Here is a 17,680-nt window from a genome sequence, read left to right as displayed (position 1 = left end):
GGCGCTCTTCTCAGCCACGGTTTACCTCTCTCGCTAGCAGTGTGAGCCATCATCATACTTCACCGCAAAAACCCAACTCGGTGCTCGTTGTTGACTCCCTTTTCCTCAGTCCGTCATCGCTCGCAAGATGCATATCCAATCGATTCCTATGTGTACGTCCTGATTTGTTGACTCGGTCAGCAGCCGCTGATAAATCAACTCGAAACTGACATTACGGTCCAAAAGGGGTGGGGAGGAGCGACAACTACGCTTACCTCGTAGTTGACGACAAATCCAAGGACGCCGTCATCATTGACCCCGCCCATCCAGCCGAGTGAGTGACTTTTCCCGGGAAAGGAGGATGTCAAGGGCCAAAGAAGAGGGAAGATATGCTCACACCCTCAGGGTCGCGCCGGTGCTGAAGAAAGCGATCCAGAACGGTTCGATCAATCTCAAAGCCATCGTCAATACCCATCAGTAAGCATTCGCGACGTCCCCGTAACGGCAACGGCAGGAAGCTGATTTCCTTTCTCCTTTTAGTCATTGGGATCATGCCGGTGGAAACGAGGAGCTGGTGAGTTCGCCACGAGCGCCTGTCACGGAAGTGTGTGCGCTGTGACTTGTGCTGAGCGTTGGCAGATTTCAGAGCTTGGGCAGCCCCTCGAGATCATCGGGGGAAAAGACTGCAAAAAGGTGTCAAGGACGCCAAAGCACGGCGAGACGTTTAACATTGGCAGCATCGCAGTCAAGGCGCTCCACACGCCCTGCCACACCCAGGACAGCATTTGCTGGTTCATGCAGGATGGCGACGACAAGGTTGTGTTTACAGGAGATACTCTCTTCCACGGAGGTAAGTCGGGCGTTTCCCGAGCCTCTTCTGCTCCTGCCCGTGCTGACCGTCTGCAGGCTGCGGCAAGTTCTTCGAGGGCACGGGCGAGGAGATGCACAAGGCGCTGAACGAGACTCTGGGCTCGCTCCCCGACGATACCCGGGTCTTTGTGAGTTCTCGCGTTTGCCAGTCCCGAAATGACTTGCGGACGATTCTGACTTGTTCCCAGCCCGGCCACGAGTACACCGCGGCCAACGCCAAGTTTGGCCTCTCGGTCCTCCCAAGCGGGCCGCTCAAGGCCCTGGAGGCTTTTGCCAAGGCCAACAAGGAGACCCAGGGCAAGTTCACTATTGGCGACGAGAAGCAGCACAACGTGTTTATGCGACCTCAGGTATGATGAAGACCCCGGCGGGGGTTTCTGGAGGGTTTACCGGCAACTAACCCTGCTCAGGACCCCGAAATCCAAAAGGCCACGGGCGAGACCGATCCGGTTGCCATCATGACCAAGCTGCGCGAGATGAAGAACAACTTCAAGTGAGTAGTCGGCTGTCCCGGGGGCTGGTCAGGAAGCATCCGAGTCGCTGGGGAACAAGTTGATCTCACCCTTGACGACGATCAGAGAGGCGGTCGTGCAGAAGCCCAACTTGTGAAAAGCAGACTACACCATGACCTGTTGGGGGGACTTCAGATGCAGGAAAAGCTATGTTTTGCGAGTTTAATGTCTTTACTCTGTAGGCTCATCCAATAGCCACCATCAAGGCAAATCACAATACGCGATAGGTAACACAACTGAAATGTTTCCACTAGCTCATACCATCAAGAACCGAGAGGATCGAGACGCAGTGAACTGGCGGACGCGTCTTACGGAGACACGGGGTTTTCGATATTGCTTCACCGTCCACACTTGCGCGCCCTGGGATTGTTCGAAGCGGCAAGCTCTAGCATTATATGAAGCGTTCGGAGGTCGCTGGGCAGTCGAGGTACATTACCCCAAGAGACGCACATATGCCACAGACTCGGGGCACCGGCACCAACCTACCTTTGAAGCCTCGCTTTCCTGCCTTCCGAAAACACAACGCCCACACAAACAGTAGAGCGGAGAGAAAGAGATGAGGAAAGGAAGCGGGCCGCATGTGGTGAGCATGCAAAGTGGTACCGGGCCGTCGCAAGGCGTTGCCAAATTTCGTGACGGAACAAAAAGAAATTTTGGGCAGTGCAGCAGCGGTATTTAAGCAAAATCGTCACGTGCCCTGGCGCTCACTTGGCGAGGCGCCCCGCCATGCCGGCAACTCCACTCCGGAGTCCACTGCTTCGTTCAACGGGCGGCTCGCCGCGATCCCATTGCATGACGTCGCATCGCATCCCGAGAAATACTCAATTGTACAGAGTTGCCAGATCATACTTCCCAGGGATATTCCAACTCCAGCATGGTAAAGCCCTACCTGCTTTTTCTTCCAGAAAAAAAATGAAAAAAATGATAAGTGATCATTTTATTGACCGCTTGACCCCTCAAAAACAGCCACCTCGACGCCGTAACCCCGCGGCCGGCGCATCCTCGGCCGCCGCAGCCTCCAGTCCCGCGTCCAAATCCGGCGCGCGCCTCTCGAAGCTCGCCAAGGAAAACGACATCACCGCCGAAGAAGAAGCCGAGATCCGCGAGGCCTTCTCCCTGTTTGCCGAGCCCATGGAGGGCGAGAAAGAGGGCGTCATGCCCATCGGCGAGGTGCGCCGGGCGCTGATGTACGTATAGTTGGGCCCCCTCTCCCCCCTCCCTTTTTTTTTTCTTTCTTCTTATTTCTTCTTATAAAAAAATTGAAATAAATGACACGCCAACTGACAAAACGCGATTTGCGCCCCATCGCATCGAGCAAAAAAAACAGAGCCCTCGGCATCCCCCCGACCTCGCCCGCGCAGCTGGCCGAGTTCACGGCGGCGCTCGACCCGGAGGACGAGGGCTTCGCGACGTACGAGGGGTTCGTCGGCATCTGCGCGCTGCAGCTGCACGCGCGCCGCGACAACGACGGCTACGGCGGCTACGGCGGCGACGGCGCGGAGGAGGCGCACCGCGCCGAGCTGGACGAGGCGTACGCGCTCTTCGTCGGCGACCGCCGCGGCCCGGACGCGCCCGCCATCACGCTGGCGGACCTGAAGCGGGTCGCCGCGCTGCTGCAGCTGGACGAGGAGTCCCAGCAGAAGCAGCAGCAGCAGCAGGTCGGAGGGCGGGGGGACAGCATCGGCGGGCTCCTGACGGGGTCGAAGGGGAAGGCGGGCAAGGGGGACGTGCCGACCGTGGTGACGGAGGAGTTGCTGCGGGATATGATCTTGGAGGCCAATGACGGGGCCGGGGTGGGCAAGGGCGTGAGCAAGGACCAGTTCGATAGGGTCATGAGGAGGGCGGGGGTCTGGAGGTGATTGGGAAAGGTTCTTCGAAGAAGAAGAAAAGGCTGAACGAGGTGCAGAGTTTGGGGAAAAGGCGAAGAATCCGCGGTGGTCTAGGCAAAACCCCTCCCCCCCCCCGCCCAGTCCGCCGCGCTCGCGCGCTTGTGCAGGGGAAGCCATCGGAGCATGGCGATGGGGATGTCTCTCAGCTACCGCCACGCGTTTGGCCCGGTGGGGTCCTTGGCGAAGATACGCCTCTGTCCGACATAACCCGGGAAGAAAAGACGACGCGTCAAGTCGGCCGGGGATGGGGCCGGAAAGAAGGGGAGGCTGGGTTCATTGCGAAGGGAATGGTCACACAGCATGAGAACCTGAGAGGATGACAAGACCTCGGGGGGGCATCTCTCCTGACCAGATGGGACACCGAACAAGGTGCTTCCTGTTGACGATGCTGGATGATGATGATGATGATGGTGGTGATAATAGAAGGGAGGGAGGGACTACAATCCGCTACAGGATAGCGGGTGTGTGTGCATTTACAACTAATACCCAACAAACGGGGAGCACCTGAGACGACGGGGGTAATCCCTAGTTATCTAGAACAAGTCTTTTAGAAAACAGATGGGATATCCCGCTTGCGGCCAAACAAGCGATTACATGCAACGCAACGCCGCTATATGCAGACCATATTTTTCGTTCTCAGATCACGGAGACAAGGTGCAGCAGGGCGTGCCCAAATATTAAAGTTGTTTCACATTTAGTAAGCGAACCTTCCTTCTGCTCCCCTCCTCTTCTATCGATATCTTATTGCGTCCCGGAGGAGGGCGCCTGCGTCGTGTCGGGTGCTTGCTCCTGCTTCTCGGCCGCAGCCTGCTGCTTCTGCTGCTGCTGCTGCTGCTGCTGCTCCTGCGCGGCCTTGGCGGCGGCCTCGCGGGCGCGCTGCGAGTCGATGACGGCCTGCAGCTCGGGGGGCGCCTTGAAGCCGGCGTGGTCCGAGTGCCGCTTGTAAAAGTAACTGTCCGGCTTGGGGCGGAGCTCGGGGGGCAGCTCCTCGAGGACGCACTGCAGAATGTTGTCGATGGACTTTTTGCGCGATGCGTCGCGGTGCCAGACGGAGATGAGGTGCGAGTTGAAGCGGACCGAGAGGCCGACGCCGCAGATCTGGTCGCCTGTATTTTTTGTTAGCCACTCAAACCGTAAGGCAATAGTAACATAAAGAAAGAAGGGAGCTCTGGGTAGGATTGGAACAAACCCTCTTCCAGCACGCTCTGCAGCTTCTCTCCGATCGCCAGCAGCTGCACGCGCGTCCAGACGTCCGGGCCGATGCTCTTGGGCACGCGGAAGGTCCAGCTGCCGCCCAAGATGTTGCGGCGGTCCTCCCAGATGGGCTTGAAGCCGGCCTTGAACAGGTAGATGCTCTCGCGCATCCTGATCTGGTCCACGGGGGTGTTGTTGTTGTACCGCCAAAAGTCCTGCACGCTCTCGATCGACCCGCCCAGCTGTTCCAGGTGCGCATGGTATTCTCCATTGCTGCTGCTGTTGTTGTTGCTCCCCTGCTGCTGCTGCTGCTCCTGCTGCTGCGTCTGGTCCCTGGGTTGCTGCCGGTCGAACCACACGTTCCAGTAGTGCTGGGTGGGCAGGGGCCGCATCGCCTTGAGGAAGTTCTGCTTGGCATCGATGCGCTGCTCGGCGGGCGAGGATACGCTGCTCATGGGCGAGTTGGGGTCCGAGGACTGCGACAGCCCAGAGAGGCCGCGCGTGAAGAGGGAAGGACGCATCGACATGATGGCGACGGCGGCGGCGACGGCGGCGGCGGTGGCAGTGGAGGCTGGCAGGTTGGTTCACACTTCTTTGTCTGGACTTGTCAGTCAGCTTTTGGAAGATGGCGGCCCTGCGACACTGCCTCTGCGCTAAGAAGACGGGAGGGGACGGAAGGCGGCACGGGTTCGACGGGTCGGGTCAGTGAAGGTTCGGGTAGGATATCTACCGAGCTGCAGCTACCCGTCGAGGCTGCGGCGAAGGCGGAAGGGCCGCGGGAGATGCGAGTCACGGGGGGTGCTCTGCCGTTCAAGTGTGGCCTTGTAGGCGAGAACAACGTACGCGTAGTGTATGTATGTACAGTACTGTGGTCTACTTGTAGGTAGTGTAGGCCTTGCTGCCCAGGCTGCGGCGGGGTTGCAAAGCGGCTAGGCTGGTCTTGTTCCCGGTTCGTTTCAATTAGGGGGAGATCAGCAAGAGATCGGACGAAGCTCAGCAGAGCCGCAATCGCTAGTTACAGAAAAGAACAGAGCGCTCAGCGTCTTCGCGATGCACTTTGAAGTGTTGCGGGAGCAGGTCCAAGTTGGCGTTTCGGCTAAGTCAGGGGTCGTGACGCTGCGATGGAACGCTGCCTGTCAGGTGAGGGCAGCGAATGATGAACGGGGCCCGAGGAGAGGGGAGGAGGGGCTAAGCCAGGTGCGTGGGGAAGGGGATCAATTGCCCTGCCTGCCGGTCAGGTGTGCATCGGTCTGATGCTTCCCTGGGAAGGAAGGGGTCACGGCTGTCACATACAAAGGGGGATCAACAGTACGAGGGCGTCAACTGCTACAAAGTGAGAAGAAGAATTGTTGAAGCGATCCCCGCAAGTGGCCAAATGGCCAACCGGGACCCGAGAGAGGGCGGAACCTTGGAATGGGGACGGGAGGTAGCCGCGGGCCACTGACAGGAAGGAAGACGGGGGAGCTGTCACTAGTGCGCATGTCGGCCGGCGCCCCGGTCAGGCTTCAAGCTGAAACAATAATGGTGGGGCAACCTCTACTGTTTCAACTGAGGCCGGGCAGCTGAGCAAATGGTGAGGTGGGGTGGCCCTTACCTAACCGAGCTACCTTATCCATTGAAACCTTGAGCACCTTCCCTTACCTCCAGGTTCCGGCTCCCCGGAAAGCACCTCGCTCATGAGGCTCGCCAGAATCATGTCTCTGGCAATCTGCACGGCATACACTACGTCAGAAGTCCCTGCCCATGTTCTTTTTTTATTGTAGAAACAGGGACGGATCCTTGGTCATCGCGGGGTGTCTTGGCAGCATCAGCTTCATGTTCCAAGGGCCGGGGGAGGGGGGGAATAACCCATACATTAGATGTTAGGTAAGCGACGTTACCAAGTTGGGAAATAGGTTGGATCCAACACTAGCAACGTGGTTCGGCCCTCTGCCACAAGGTTAAAGGCGAGCCGGGGGTGGAGGTCTGCCAGGGATGGTGGTGACGTACATAGTAGGTATATACGAGTAGGGACCTGCTCATACGACCCCAGGGCCCTTCACCGAGAGAAACATTTACTTGGTAGGCTCCAGTCGTAGGTACCACACCCGCCTTGTTTACAAGAGGTGCGCAGCAACACTTCCAAGCACTGCGCGCACCTACCTGACCTACAGAGCAATGGAGTAGTGGTGGCCGCGTGAGGTGCGGAGTATCAGTACACGAACATACACTACCTTGACCTACACGAGGTACTCAGTACTTTACCACACTATCTAATCGGCCTCGGGCTGGTCGTCGGGCTGCCCGTGATCCTTAGGGGGTCCCATCGGGGTTTCGTGTCAGTACCTGTTGGCTTCTTGTTTACCCGCCCCTCCGAGGCCTAGCATCCATCTTTCTCTCTCAAGGTTGCCCTCCCAAAGGGGAGCTGAATGAGGTAAACCCGGCTCTGTGGTACGCTGAGTTTGACTTTCAAAGGTTGCGCGACGGAGCGGGTTCTTGGCACTTGGGGCTGATCGAGTGGGGCTTTGTCATCCCGGTCGGTGGGTGCCGCCCGCAATAGTGGGACGGCGGCCATCTTCGAGCCCTGTGCTGAATCACCCGTGGTAGCAGAAGACGGTCGCGGGACAAAGCAATGCTTAGGAAATACATGATATTAATTATTACATCGGAACGACGTGCTCAATGCGAGACATGCTACATACGCCTGACCTCCATTTTCCTGGTTGTTGTGATGGTAGTGGTGGTGGGGTTTTCCGCCTTCCAAGGTTCACCTGTACCTGTAGTTGGCCCGCTGCCGGACCTAGTTATTTGTATGTAGTTTCTTTTTCATCTTCCAACCTATCTTCATGCCTGCCTCCGACCTTCAACCACTACGTCGTCCGCCTGCTGTCCTTGGTCAAGGCCGAATGCATATCAGGAGACAGCGGGCTGATTAACGCGCCTTCCAATTGCACCATCAGCTGTTATCGCGTCTGCCGAATTTTCTTTGTGTGTTTCCCCCCTTTATCTCTTTCCTCGGCAGAGAGAGCGCATTCGGGTCTGCTGTCTGCACGCCTACAGCTTGGGCCACGCAAGAGCACCACGTCGCCCTACGCCTCGCCTCACAACCTCCTTCCCCGGCCACCAGATCACCTGCCAGTTGGCATTGGGCACCACAACAACAATTAAACATTCCTATTCCTTCCAAGTTCACTACCTAGTACGACTCGAGATCTGAACCTTATTGTTTGCACGTGGTCAATAAGGTAGCCACTCCATCATCAGGTATGCACTGACCTTTGGTCAGTTCTTGTTCTCTTCTCTTTTTAGTACTTCGTCCCATCCACCTTTCCATATATCTCCCTCCCCTTCGTCTGTCGGACGAAATTCTGGATTCTCCTCTCCCTCTGTCGAATTCCACGTCTCGTTCCAGTTTCATCTGTCGGACATCGTTCTTTCGGAGTCTTTGCTCCTTTCTCTCTTCACCCTTCCTGGCCCATCCCGCCGCGCCATGACTCCCCAAATTAGAATTGTGGTGAAAGACAGAGGGCTCTTCGGCCCGGAGTTGCCTGGCAAGCCCTTTGTCGCCTCCAAGGCGGTTCAGCCGGTGCAGCAGCCTCCTCGCTCTAAACGGGGCGACTTGGCCATGCTCCGACTTGGGCTTGACATCGCTCTCGAATACTTCAACAGCGATGGCAGCCTGCCTATCTCGACGCTAACAACCAAGGCCAGACTCTGGGCGGACCGCTACTTCAAGGGGTATCCCTACGCCTCAAAGCGGCCGACTGCCCTTCTTCGGACCTTTCCGAATCTTTTCAACCTGAACATTGAACGTATGCGTCGGCCCGTTCTTTTCCCTCTCCCCTCTCCCCCCTCCCCCGCCCCCGCCAGACGAATCTCACTTCATGTCTATTACGTTCACGACCCGTCGCTGACCACATTCCCCATAGCACATCTCCGCCTGGTACCGAGAACAATGTCACCGCCGTCGTCTCCTGAACCTGAGGGTACCAGCTCCCGAGATCTCCGCCGCGCCGAGCGGAGAGCCATGAACTCTGAGGCCTTCCCAGAGTTTGCCGAGCCCACGTTGGCCTCGGACTCTGAGATCGACAGGATTATCAATCTGCCAAACCGTCGCACCGCGCCCGCCACCAAGCCGACGATGCGGGTAGACGCCGCGATGCTCCGCGGTTCCGGTCTGATGAGCACGCTGCCCGAATTTCTGGGCCAGCTGGCGCGGGCTAATCTCGAATTGGAGACGAAGCTGGCCACGAACCCAGAGTCGGTCCGTATCGAGCTCGACGAGGAGCAGGCCGCGTCGCAGCAGCACGTAGAGATGAACCTTTTTTCTGGGTTGGTCGAGGCACAGCGACGCCGTCACCGGCGGCGCATCGTCCTCCCCGGTGACCTTGACCTTGCAGTCAAGCCCCCGGGCGCCACCCAGCACGACGGCAGCGGCCAAGACAGCGGCAGCTCTGGCGGCGAGCAGAGTCCGCCCCGAGAGACCTCGGATGACGAGGAGGACAGCGGTGACGAGACCGACGCCTCGACTTCCACAACCGCCAGCTTGCGCGCCAATCTCAAGAAGCGCAAGGCGGCAGCGTCAGTGGCCGACGAGGACGCGGAAGCCGACAGCCCGCCCAACAAGATCCGCCTTCATTATCACTACCCCACCCCGAAGCTGCGCCACTACGACATGAAGCGGCGGAAGCTCGTCAGCCGGCCGAACCCGGACGCAGCCCCGGGTGATCCATTTAAGGCCCTGCCCGACAAGCCCGCGGCCGCCGTCCGCCGGCCCGCCGCCGATGAGTCCATCACGGTCGCGACTACCGAGAGACCAGGCAGCAGCGGCAGCGACTCGAGCAGCGCCTCGGCTTCTTCGTCGTCGAGCACCGGCCCGGTCCCCATCACCAGGATCCGTGTCCCCAGCCGCAGTCCGGACGGGTCGCGGTCTAGCTCGCCGGACAGGATCATCATGCTGCGGCACCCGGTCGTGCCCTCGGCAACGCCATCCCGCGATGCGAGCGAGGAGCCGGCTTCATCGTCGTCGTCATCGTCGTCCTCTGGTTCGTCTCCCGGCCGGCGCACCAAGATCAAGGTCGTGCAAAGAGAGCGACCGGATGCGGAGCGGAGGAGGTTGATCGAGGAGGTTGAGTAACCGTTTACCACTTTTCGTTTGGCGTTTTTCTATAGGGTTAGCAGGGACCTCAGGTTACGAGTCATTTAGGATAGTCGTTCTCCTTTGTCAGGGCGTTGGTGGACACATATGCATATACATGGGTAAAGCTGGGGTCGCATGGCATGGTGGGCGCAATGAGAGGACTAAACGGCTAGGTATGCACCGTTTTGTGCCTTAGACTGGGCACTGCAAGGTATACAGGGGATAACGGGACCTGTTCATGTGGTCACTGCTGGCTCAGCTGTCATTATGAGTTGCATCGGGTTCGAGGGTTCGGGTGGATATACCCTATACCCTACTAGGGACTATTCAGACCGTTTCTTTTGTGACATTATAGATTTCCTTTGTCTTGTACGTCGCGTATCTGGCATGGGAAGTGTCAAGTGCAATGTGGGTACTCAAACTTGGGAATCACAATCTCCAGTTGATGGGCAACGTAAGACGTTGTCTGAAAGAACAAGAGATCAGAACGTGACCAGATACGGTACACAACAAGATCACTCGAAGAAAAAAAAAGAGAGGGTAGCTACCGTACTCAGTAGGGTGGTCGGCGCGCATCTGCGCGCGGATCATGTCGCGCACGACCGGGTGTCCGACGAGGCCGGAGAGCAGGAACTCGTTGTAGGCCGCCTCGCCGGCGAAGGGTCCCCCCTCGCGGCGGGCCATGCGGCGGGCGTCCACGGCCGGGAGCCCGCCGAAGGAGCAGATGAGGCCGTCCGGGCTCTTGAAGGCGCGCAGCTGGCCGAAGTAGTCCCCGAGCTGGCGGCAGACGAGGGCCCGGTCCTGCGCCGAAAGAAGCCCGCTCTCCCACGCCTGGGAATGATCAATGGACGATTCGCCGAAAGGAAATGGGCGTTTAACGATCAAGATGGAATCAACGGGAACGGAAAGTCTTCCGTGCGCCTCGCAACGCCAGAGTGTGAAGATGGGATGGGATGAGAATAAGAATCGCGCTGGTCACAGTAGATTGCGCGATTGATGAGCCGACAGAGATTCCCGTCATACCTCTCTCTCTGTTGCCAGGAGGTTTCGGTAAGGTAGTGCTGTGGGTGAAAAAACTACGGCCAGCCACAGCACTCGAAGGCTGGCCCTACCCAAACTGCCATTGGCGTGCAGTGCAGCCCGAGTACGGATTATACAGTACCGCACACCCCACGCGTTGCGCCTTCCATTGTTAGTAGGTAGTCGACGTAGCCACTGCCTTTACTTCCGCCTCATCGCCTTCGTAGACTTCCAGGTCGTTCTCTCCCTCATGGTAGTTAGTAATTGCGTGCCGTACATATCCCTACGGAACAACCTGACCGTATACTTCCGCTGACATGGCATCAACACAGAGATACAGCAGACTGGCGTTGAAACAAGACCATTCTCCTGCTGGGTCATTTTCCTCCACGGTTCGGCCCGCCTCACTCCTTCTCCGGTTGTGGTTGTCATTGGCCAGAATTGATAGAAGTGGCCGAATCTGTAACTCTAGTGCAGGATTGGGCTTGGGGTTTGAAATGGAGCGGAACGTTCATGTGTTGTTCCGGTTATAAGAGGTTGACGATGTTGTCCTTCATCGACAACATTTGGGCACCAAGCAGACTCTTCATTTCTCCCCTATTCCAAAAGCATCACACACGGTCTATTAATGACAGCCAACATACGTCCCATTTACGAGGCCTATACACGACCGCCGCAACAACCCGATCACTCGACAACCTTGAAGGCTTAAACATTTCTGCGGGCAGCATGTCCACCTCCAGGAAGAAAATCGTAACATTTAAGGTTGTCACTTGCTCTTCACTCACTAGTGATACCTCTCACCCTGCCGCCTTGAGAAGTACCATTGCCTCCAGAACGTCGTCCGAATCTGCCAGCTTCGAAACTGCCCCTCGCACTGCCGCGTCTAATAACACCACTGGCCCTCTTGCCCGCAGGAATGCCGCTCAAGCCAATAACTCTAAAAATACAACCCGCCCTGCTGCCTCCAGGCTTACAGCTCTTCCCTTTGCCTCTAATCATAAGCCACGCTCTGCCTCTTTTCAAGACACCACTAGGGGCTGGTGCAGCTCTGGGTATACCCGAGAGAGTCGATTTCTGCGGAGAACGAAAGATTCAGAAGCCCGCGGCGAGTTTGGACCGATGCAGAAGAGCGTAAGGTCTCGGTTAGGCGAAGGAGGAAGGAGCTAGTAGTCCTCGTTCGCTCCTCATTCCGTGCTGGGTAAGGAGAGAAGAACTAAGGGGAAACTAACTACGAACTCTATTCAATTCCATCAGGCCGAACGCGAGTGGGTTTGCAGAATCTGCGAAAAGGATAAGTCACGAGCAGGTGGGAGCATGTGGTCTGTTCGAATCAAGTCTATGAGGAAGCCTAATAATGTGTACCTTGTTGATGGTGTTGGTAACGGGTCTCTTTGCGTAACTTCTTCGTTCATATCCCCGGTGCAACCTCCATACTAACATTCCCAGAACCGACGACCAACTCCCAACTCCAGGCAGAGAACAAACGGTACAATACAGGTCGCTCGTGATCAATAATTGGCATGTCGTTGACGTGAGAGGGCGAACAGAAAAGACAAAAGGAGATGAAAGAAAAAAAAAGGAGAGAATAACAAGGAGGGAACACAAACAGAGAGACAACATGCAAACCGTCATAGCCCATGTGTACGACATAGAGCCAACCATACCCGTCTCCTCAATCCTCCCTCGACGCCTGCGCCCCTCTTCCTAAAAAGGAAAACGCTCTCAGATGATATTCGTCCTCTGCCCCAGCGGCCTCCTCCGACTCAGCTCGTCCATGAACCTCATCTTGTCGTCCCCGATCTTGCGCCGGAACAAGCTGAGATCCCTTAGCAGGCCGCTCATGTGCTCGTGCATGTCGTCCGCGTGCCGCTCGTACGTGTCGTACCCGGCATTTTCCTCGCCCCCGGCGTACTCGTTGCCGTCCTCCGCCGCCGTTCCTCCCGAGGCATACCCGTCATCGTCGTCGCTGCCGTTCGGTCCCTGCTCGGCCTTTTCGTTCCCTTGGCGCCCTTCGCCGATCCCGTCTCGCCCGGGGCCGGCGAGCGGCGGGATCGGGATCGGGTTCTTGAGGCTGTCGAGGGCCAGGCGGAGGTGCAGCCGGAGGGTCTCGTTCTCCGTCTGGAGGCTGCGGATCTTGCCCTCGGCGACGAGGCTGCGCTCCTCCATGGCGCGCTGCAGGCTCCGCACGCGCTCCTGGTACTCCTCGAGGCGCTCCTCGGCCTCGCGGGCGTCCTTCTCGCGGCGGCGCGAGTCGCCGACGACGAGCTGCAGCGCCCGGATCTCGGCCTCCATGGCGGCGATGCGCGCGTCCCGCTCGGCCGCCGACACGCTGTCCACCTGGTTGACCACGGCGCGCGTGCGGATCCGCTTGGCCTGGTCCGCGTACCGCAGCGTCGACAGCGTCTCCTCGTAGTCGGACGGCGCCACGCACGCGATCATGGCCGTCTTGGAGTTGCCCCCGAGCGAGTCCTTGAGCAGCCAGGTGAGGATGCTGTCGCGGTACGGCACCACGGACGCGCTGCCGCCGTCCTTGCGGCCCGCCCGGGCGCGCTGCTGCTTCGGGTCGGCCAGCGCGGCGATGACGCGCCCGAGCGTGGTCAGCGACTTGTTGATGTTGCTCCCCTCGCGCAGGCGCTGGCCCGTCGCCTCGGTCGACTTGGCGCGCTCGGAGCCGGCGAGGTCGACCAGGCGGATGCGGCTGGACCGCTCCGTCGTCTCGTCCGTCTCGAGGTCGTGGTGGATCTGCTTGAGCATGATGGTGAAGACGGCGTGGCTGCGCGAGCTCGTGTCGTTCATCTTGGTGCTCGCCGTCGTCCGGTTGCTGTCCCCGATCCGCATGTACCGCAGTATCTCGCCCAGGCTGCGCACGGGGACCTCGGTCAGGTCCTTGACGTAGGGGCCCTCGGTCGGCGACTCGCGGATCTTGAGGTAGTAGGGCGGCTGGTTCGGCAGCACGGGCACCAGGAGGTCGCGCACGTGCTCGTTGTAGACCTCAAAGTACGAGACGCGCACGTTGTAGCTGATGTTGGGCGTCTCCTCCCGCGCCGCCGCGATGCGCTCGAACAGGTCCTCGCACGTCCGCGGGATCAGCCCCGGCTGCTCCGGCGTGCCCATCATGGTGTACGACTTGCCCGACCCCGTCTGCCCGTAGGCGAAGATGCACGTGTGGTAGCCCTCGAAGTTGTGGTCCAGAAACTCCTCGCCCAGGCTGTCGTAGATGTCTTCCTGCGTCGCGTAGTGCTCGTCTGCCGGGTTGTGGCTCCAGAAGCTGTTGTCGAACGTGAACGACTTCTCCTCCACGACCTTGCGGGACCGCGCCCGCGCGTTGGCCGGGTCTGCGTCACTCGTCGGCGGCCGGAGCGTCGTCCGCTGCGTGACCGGGTCCATGTGAATCAGACATTCCGCTCCCCTCTCGATTTCTGGAAGGGGAAGGGGAGTCGAGTCTCCAATGTCAGCAAATCAATCAATCGCTAACTGGAAGTGAGATAAAAATGAGAGCGAGACACACACGCACACACACACACATATACACACAAAACAAAAAAAAAAAAAAAAAAAAAAAAAAGAGGGGGGGGAGAGAGGGAGAGAAAAAGACGACGTACCCCTCGGCAGAAACGCCCTCACCCTCACCACCACCCTCACATTTCCTCCCGGGTCGGCGCGCGCATGAGGCGGCACCGTGCCGTCGCGAGAGCGCAGCGACGGCGTGCTCGCGCTCGAGCGGACGGGCCGCGGGGCGACAACGTCGAGGTAGCCTGCTGAGTTGGGCATCAGGCGCGGCTCCAGCGAAATGCCGATCAAGGTCTCGTTGATGTCCGCGACGACGTCTCGGAAGCGCTGCTCGAGGTTGCTGTACATTTATCTCCGGCCGGTAGCTCCAGTGCTTGATTTGAGCGTTGGCGGTGGGGAGGGAAAGGGGGGGGAAGGTTAAGGGTTGGTTGGTTTGCGGACGTTGCGCGCGTGCGTGTGCGCGTGTGTGGATCACCGCCAGCTGGCGCTTGATGTCCAGTGGCTGACAGCGGAGTGGTTCTGGTCGAGATCCTCCCTGGCGATTGTTTACACTGGTCGGGGGGTGCGGTTGCCGGGGTGAAGGGATGCATGCCATGCCCGATTGCAGGGGTCTGTTGTACACTACCAGTATGGCGGCAGCGGCAGCGCTAAGCTCGGGAAGTGGGCCCCCTCACCGCCGCCATGTCCAAGGGGAGGGGGGGGGCTGATGCGCTGGCAGCACACAATCCATTCGCATCTCGAGTTCCCCCGACGCAACGTCAACATGGCAAACCACGCAGAAGGAACGGTGTACTACTAGTCCAATATTGGTATTCGCAGTAAAGTGCGACCGCATTCCTTCCTAGCCCAACTCGCTGGGGAATTAAAGAAATGAAAAAGAGATATGGAACATCCTTCACTTGTATGACAACGATGGTATCCCTCTAGTGACACACGTGAACATCCTCCCAACATCATCAACCTCGAAGCTATCTATGTCTTACGCTCCAGCCCTTTCCCAAGCAGTACCTCTCCCACCTCCCTAACTAACCCCAACCCTTCCCCGATCTGCCCCTTCTCACCCTTTTTCAGAACCAGCCCGCCGGCATCCATCGCTCTCAACAGGTCCGCCACCTCCCCATCTGGCGGCAGACAGTACGCCAGCCACCCGAGCGCGCGCAGCATCCCCTCGAGGGCGTCGCGGGAGCCCTCCTCCTGCGCGATCGCCTCGAGCACCGACGCCGCCAGCTCGACCTGCTCGTCCTCGGGCAGCAGGTCGCCCGGCCCGTCGCGGCGCCTCCTGCTGTTGGCGAGCGCGACGTCGTACAGCAGGCTGGCGGCCGCGACGCGCGTGTTGGCGTGGGCGTCGTCGAGGAAGCTGGACGAGAGGAGCTGCGTGACGGCCGCGCGCAGCGGCGCGTGGGCGAGCACCTGCGCCGGGTAGAGCGGGCTGGTGAAGAGGTTGCACGCCAGCTGGAGCGTGACGAGCCGCAGCGCGTAGGGGCACGTCCGGGGCGGCACGGTGATGCCGACGACGTGCTCGAGCACCGAGGTGATGGTCTGGTGCGCCGGCTGTTCCTCGGCGAAGTAGCCGCTCACCCGCGGGTCGACAAGGGCGCAGCGGAGGAGGTCGACGACCGCGAAGAGGCTATCGGTGGGGAGAGAGGTCAGGCAAGAACGGATCAGGGAGCCGAAGGCGGCGAGATCCGGCAGCGTTGTCTCTGCTGGCCCGTCCGAGTCCCGTGTCTCGATGAACTTCTTGACGCTCTGTATCAGTGGATCGGCTGCCGTGGGGCCCATCTTCGCGAGGAGTTTCTCCAGAGGGGGGATCTTCGTGAAGGTAACATATTCGGCATCGGGATTAGTAAAGGTGGGAAGGTCGAGTGCCTGGTGTGGATGTGGCGGCCACGCCATCTGGACGAGAAGTCGGACATTGCCTCGTAGAGCGCTCGGGTCCGCACCGCTCCAGCGGTTTTCCTGTTTCCCCTTAAGGAATGTGATGAATGTCGGTGTTGCTGTGATGGAGTATCGGCTGGCGACATCAAAAGCTTGCGAAGTATCGACCTTGATCAGAGCCGCCTTCTCGCCGAATTCACTCGCCAACTCGTCATAAAGCGGGTAGAGAGTTTTGCAGGGAGGGCATGTTGCAGAGGTGAAAAAAACGACAGCGCAGGATTTCTGGAATGCCGCCAACAGTTCGTCAAGCCGCCCGAGGTTTGATACGATATGGACTTTCCCCGGGGGGTGATGCAGCTGGGATGGAGCCTTCACCGAGCTTCCGGGAGTTTGCTTCTCGATACCGAGGATGCCTCCGCCGCGTTTGTTGGCGTTGATCTGCTGCGTCAGTGTGGGCATGAGCATCTGCCCAAATGGCGAATTCCTTCAGGGTCAACACCGGTCAGTATGGCTCGGGCTCTAGATCATTCACGAGATTGGTTCCTGGTACGTACAGCACAGCTTGAGGCATGTTGATGATGTGGCTGGGGATTCCCTTCCCTAATAAGAACGTGGCAAAGTCGTTTGAAAAGTTGTTGCAATTATGCCTGAACAGATCGTATGCCTACAGTTCTTCGTCAGCACACAAGCTGCGAGTCAGAACAGCGGCTGCTAACCTACCTCGACGGTGTAAATCTCCCTCAGCGAGTCTAGATATTCCTCAATGACGTCCATGGGCACTAGATACGACCCAGGTTAGCTCATTGCGCCCTAGGATCGCAAATATCGTGGGCGAGACGTACACTCTGTCCTCCCCAGATGTATCCGCTCCATGGGTTGCCCCAAGTGCGACGATCCCGGCTTGATGGCGACGACGTTGCCATCGTACACGTACTCTAGCCCGTTAAGCTCAATGGACGTGTGGTAGATGGCATCCAGCTGAAACCCGAGCAATCCCATTGACATCTGCCGCGCAAGACCTCTTGAAAGGTCGTAAACAAGAAGGTGTACGTCCATGACGCCGACGTAACGATCAAAAAAACACGGCTGTGTAATGCTGGTTCAAAGCGGCGTGTTCAATCTCGCGAGTTGTTTACGAGGCCAAGAGAAGTGCTGATTGAACTAAAATTGCGAGCTTCAACGGATTGGTTTGTTACGGAAAGAGAGATGGTTACTAAATGGGTATCCGGCACTCTGAAGGCAGCGAGAGGTTACGAGTTATGAAGCTGGCTTGCCGCTTCTGGAAGGCCAAAGAAGCAGGCAGACCTTGCCGCTGGGACAAAACATGTATCTTACGTTATTACGGGACAATGCGCAGGATGTTGGCGAAGCTAATCGTACGAAAAAAAAAACCCTACTTCCTTTGTAAATGTACTCGGCAAGAGCTTAGCAGCGGAGAGGCACACACCCTCTTCTTCCCCCAACCAGACCACCGTAGTTAGAACTAAGATACGGTATTCAGCACAGTGTATGCATTCAATTATGGTTTGTTATTTGCTTGCAACCTCCACATTTGCAAGGACCGTGGGAAGAGTGGATTTGGTCTCGCCCTATCGAAATGTCGAAACGGCGCCCTAACGCTTGGCAGACCCAAGTTTGGGCAAAATGCCAGGGGTCTCCCGAACTCGCAGCGTCATTCCTTGCATCTGCCGTTCCACTGCACTAACGGA

The 17,680-nt window shown here is 58.3% G+C and overlaps 6 protein-coding genes across 6 annotated transcripts; 3 read left to right on the top strand and 3 right to left on the bottom strand.

Moving 5' to 3' along the window:
* The first annotated feature begins 6 nt into the window (after positions 1 to 6).
* On the top strand, positions 7 to 2,084 carry MYCTH_2314544 (uncharacterized protein). The gene is made up of 10 exons (XM_003661406.1): positions 7 to 41; positions 110 to 152; positions 226 to 313; positions 385 to 456; positions 520 to 553; positions 619 to 829; positions 886 to 977; positions 1,038 to 1,199; positions 1,260 to 1,539; positions 1,616 to 2,084. The coding sequence occupies exons 2-9, from the start codon at positions 128 to 130 to the stop codon at positions 1,344 to 1,346; spliced, it is 771 nt and encodes a 256-aa protein (XP_003661454.1). The 5' UTR covers positions 7 to 41; positions 110 to 127; the 3' UTR covers positions 1,347 to 1,539; positions 1,616 to 2,084.
* A 20-nt stretch (positions 2,085 to 2,104) lies between these two features.
* On the top strand, positions 2,105 to 3,467 carry MYCTH_2300863 (uncharacterized protein). The gene is made up of 3 exons (XM_003661405.1): positions 2,105 to 2,238; positions 2,328 to 2,548; positions 2,689 to 3,467. Exons 1-3 carry the CDS (start codon positions 2,236 to 2,238, stop codon positions 3,218 to 3,220), a joined length of 756 nt encoding a protein of 251 aa, XP_003661453.1. The 5' UTR covers positions 2,105 to 2,235; the 3' UTR covers positions 3,221 to 3,467.
* A 289-nt stretch (positions 3,468 to 3,756) lies between these two features.
* On the bottom strand, positions 3,757 to 5,409 carry MYCTH_2314543 (uncharacterized protein). The gene is made up of 3 exons (XM_003661404.1): positions 5,288 to 5,409; positions 4,440 to 5,042; positions 3,757 to 4,356 (listed from the first exon to the last, which is right to left on the bottom strand). Exons 2-3 carry the CDS (start codon positions 4,969 to 4,971, stop codon positions 3,992 to 3,994), a joined length of 897 nt encoding a protein of 298 aa, XP_003661452.1. The 5' UTR covers positions 4,972 to 5,042; positions 5,288 to 5,409; the 3' UTR covers positions 3,757 to 3,991.
* A 2,416-nt stretch (positions 5,410 to 7,825) lies between these two features.
* Positions 7,826 to 9,749, top strand: MYCTH_2077546 (uncharacterized protein). The gene is made up of 2 exons (XM_003661403.1): positions 7,826 to 8,235; positions 8,353 to 9,749. Exons 1-2 carry the CDS (start codon positions 7,914 to 7,916, stop codon positions 9,558 to 9,560), a joined length of 1,530 nt encoding a protein of 509 aa, XP_003661451.1. The 5' UTR covers positions 7,826 to 7,913; the 3' UTR covers positions 9,561 to 9,749.
* A 243-nt stretch (positions 9,750 to 9,992) lies between these two features.
* MYCTH_2125169 (uncharacterized protein) lies at positions 9,993 to 10,687 on the bottom strand (the record flags this gene model as incomplete). Its single annotated transcript, XM_003661402.1, has 3 exons — positions 9,993 to 10,029; positions 10,117 to 10,394; positions 10,682 to 10,687. The coding sequence occupies 3 exons, from the start codon at positions 10,685 to 10,687 to the stop codon at positions 9,993 to 9,995; spliced, it is 321 nt and encodes a 106-aa protein (XP_003661450.1).
* A 1,239-nt stretch (positions 10,688 to 11,926) lies between these two features.
* MYCTH_66088 (uncharacterized protein) lies at positions 11,927 to 17,096 on the bottom strand. Its single transcript, XM_003661401.1, has 7 exons — positions 16,814 to 17,096; positions 16,692 to 16,750; positions 16,526 to 16,635; positions 15,123 to 16,455; positions 14,771 to 14,799; positions 14,189 to 14,436; positions 11,927 to 14,005 (listed from the first exon to the last, which is right to left on the bottom strand). The coding sequence occupies exons 1-7, from the start codon at positions 17,025 to 17,027 to the stop codon at positions 12,309 to 12,311; spliced, it is 3,690 nt and encodes a 1,229-aa protein (XP_003661449.1). The 5' UTR covers positions 17,028 to 17,096; the 3' UTR covers positions 11,927 to 12,308.
* Between the last annotated feature and the right edge of the window lie 584 nt (positions 17,097 to 17,680).

This window comes from Thermothelomyces thermophilus, chromosome 2, assembly GCF_000226095.1.
Source record: "Thermothelomyces thermophilus ATCC 42464 chromosome 2, complete sequence".
In the NCBI taxonomy this organism is placed as follows: Eukaryota; Fungi; Ascomycota; class Sordariomycetes; order Sordariales; family Chaetomiaceae; genus Thermothelomyces; species Thermothelomyces thermophilus.
The sequence above is the reverse complement of the archived record's forward strand: the minus strand, read 5'-3'. Positions and strand labels throughout refer to the sequence as shown.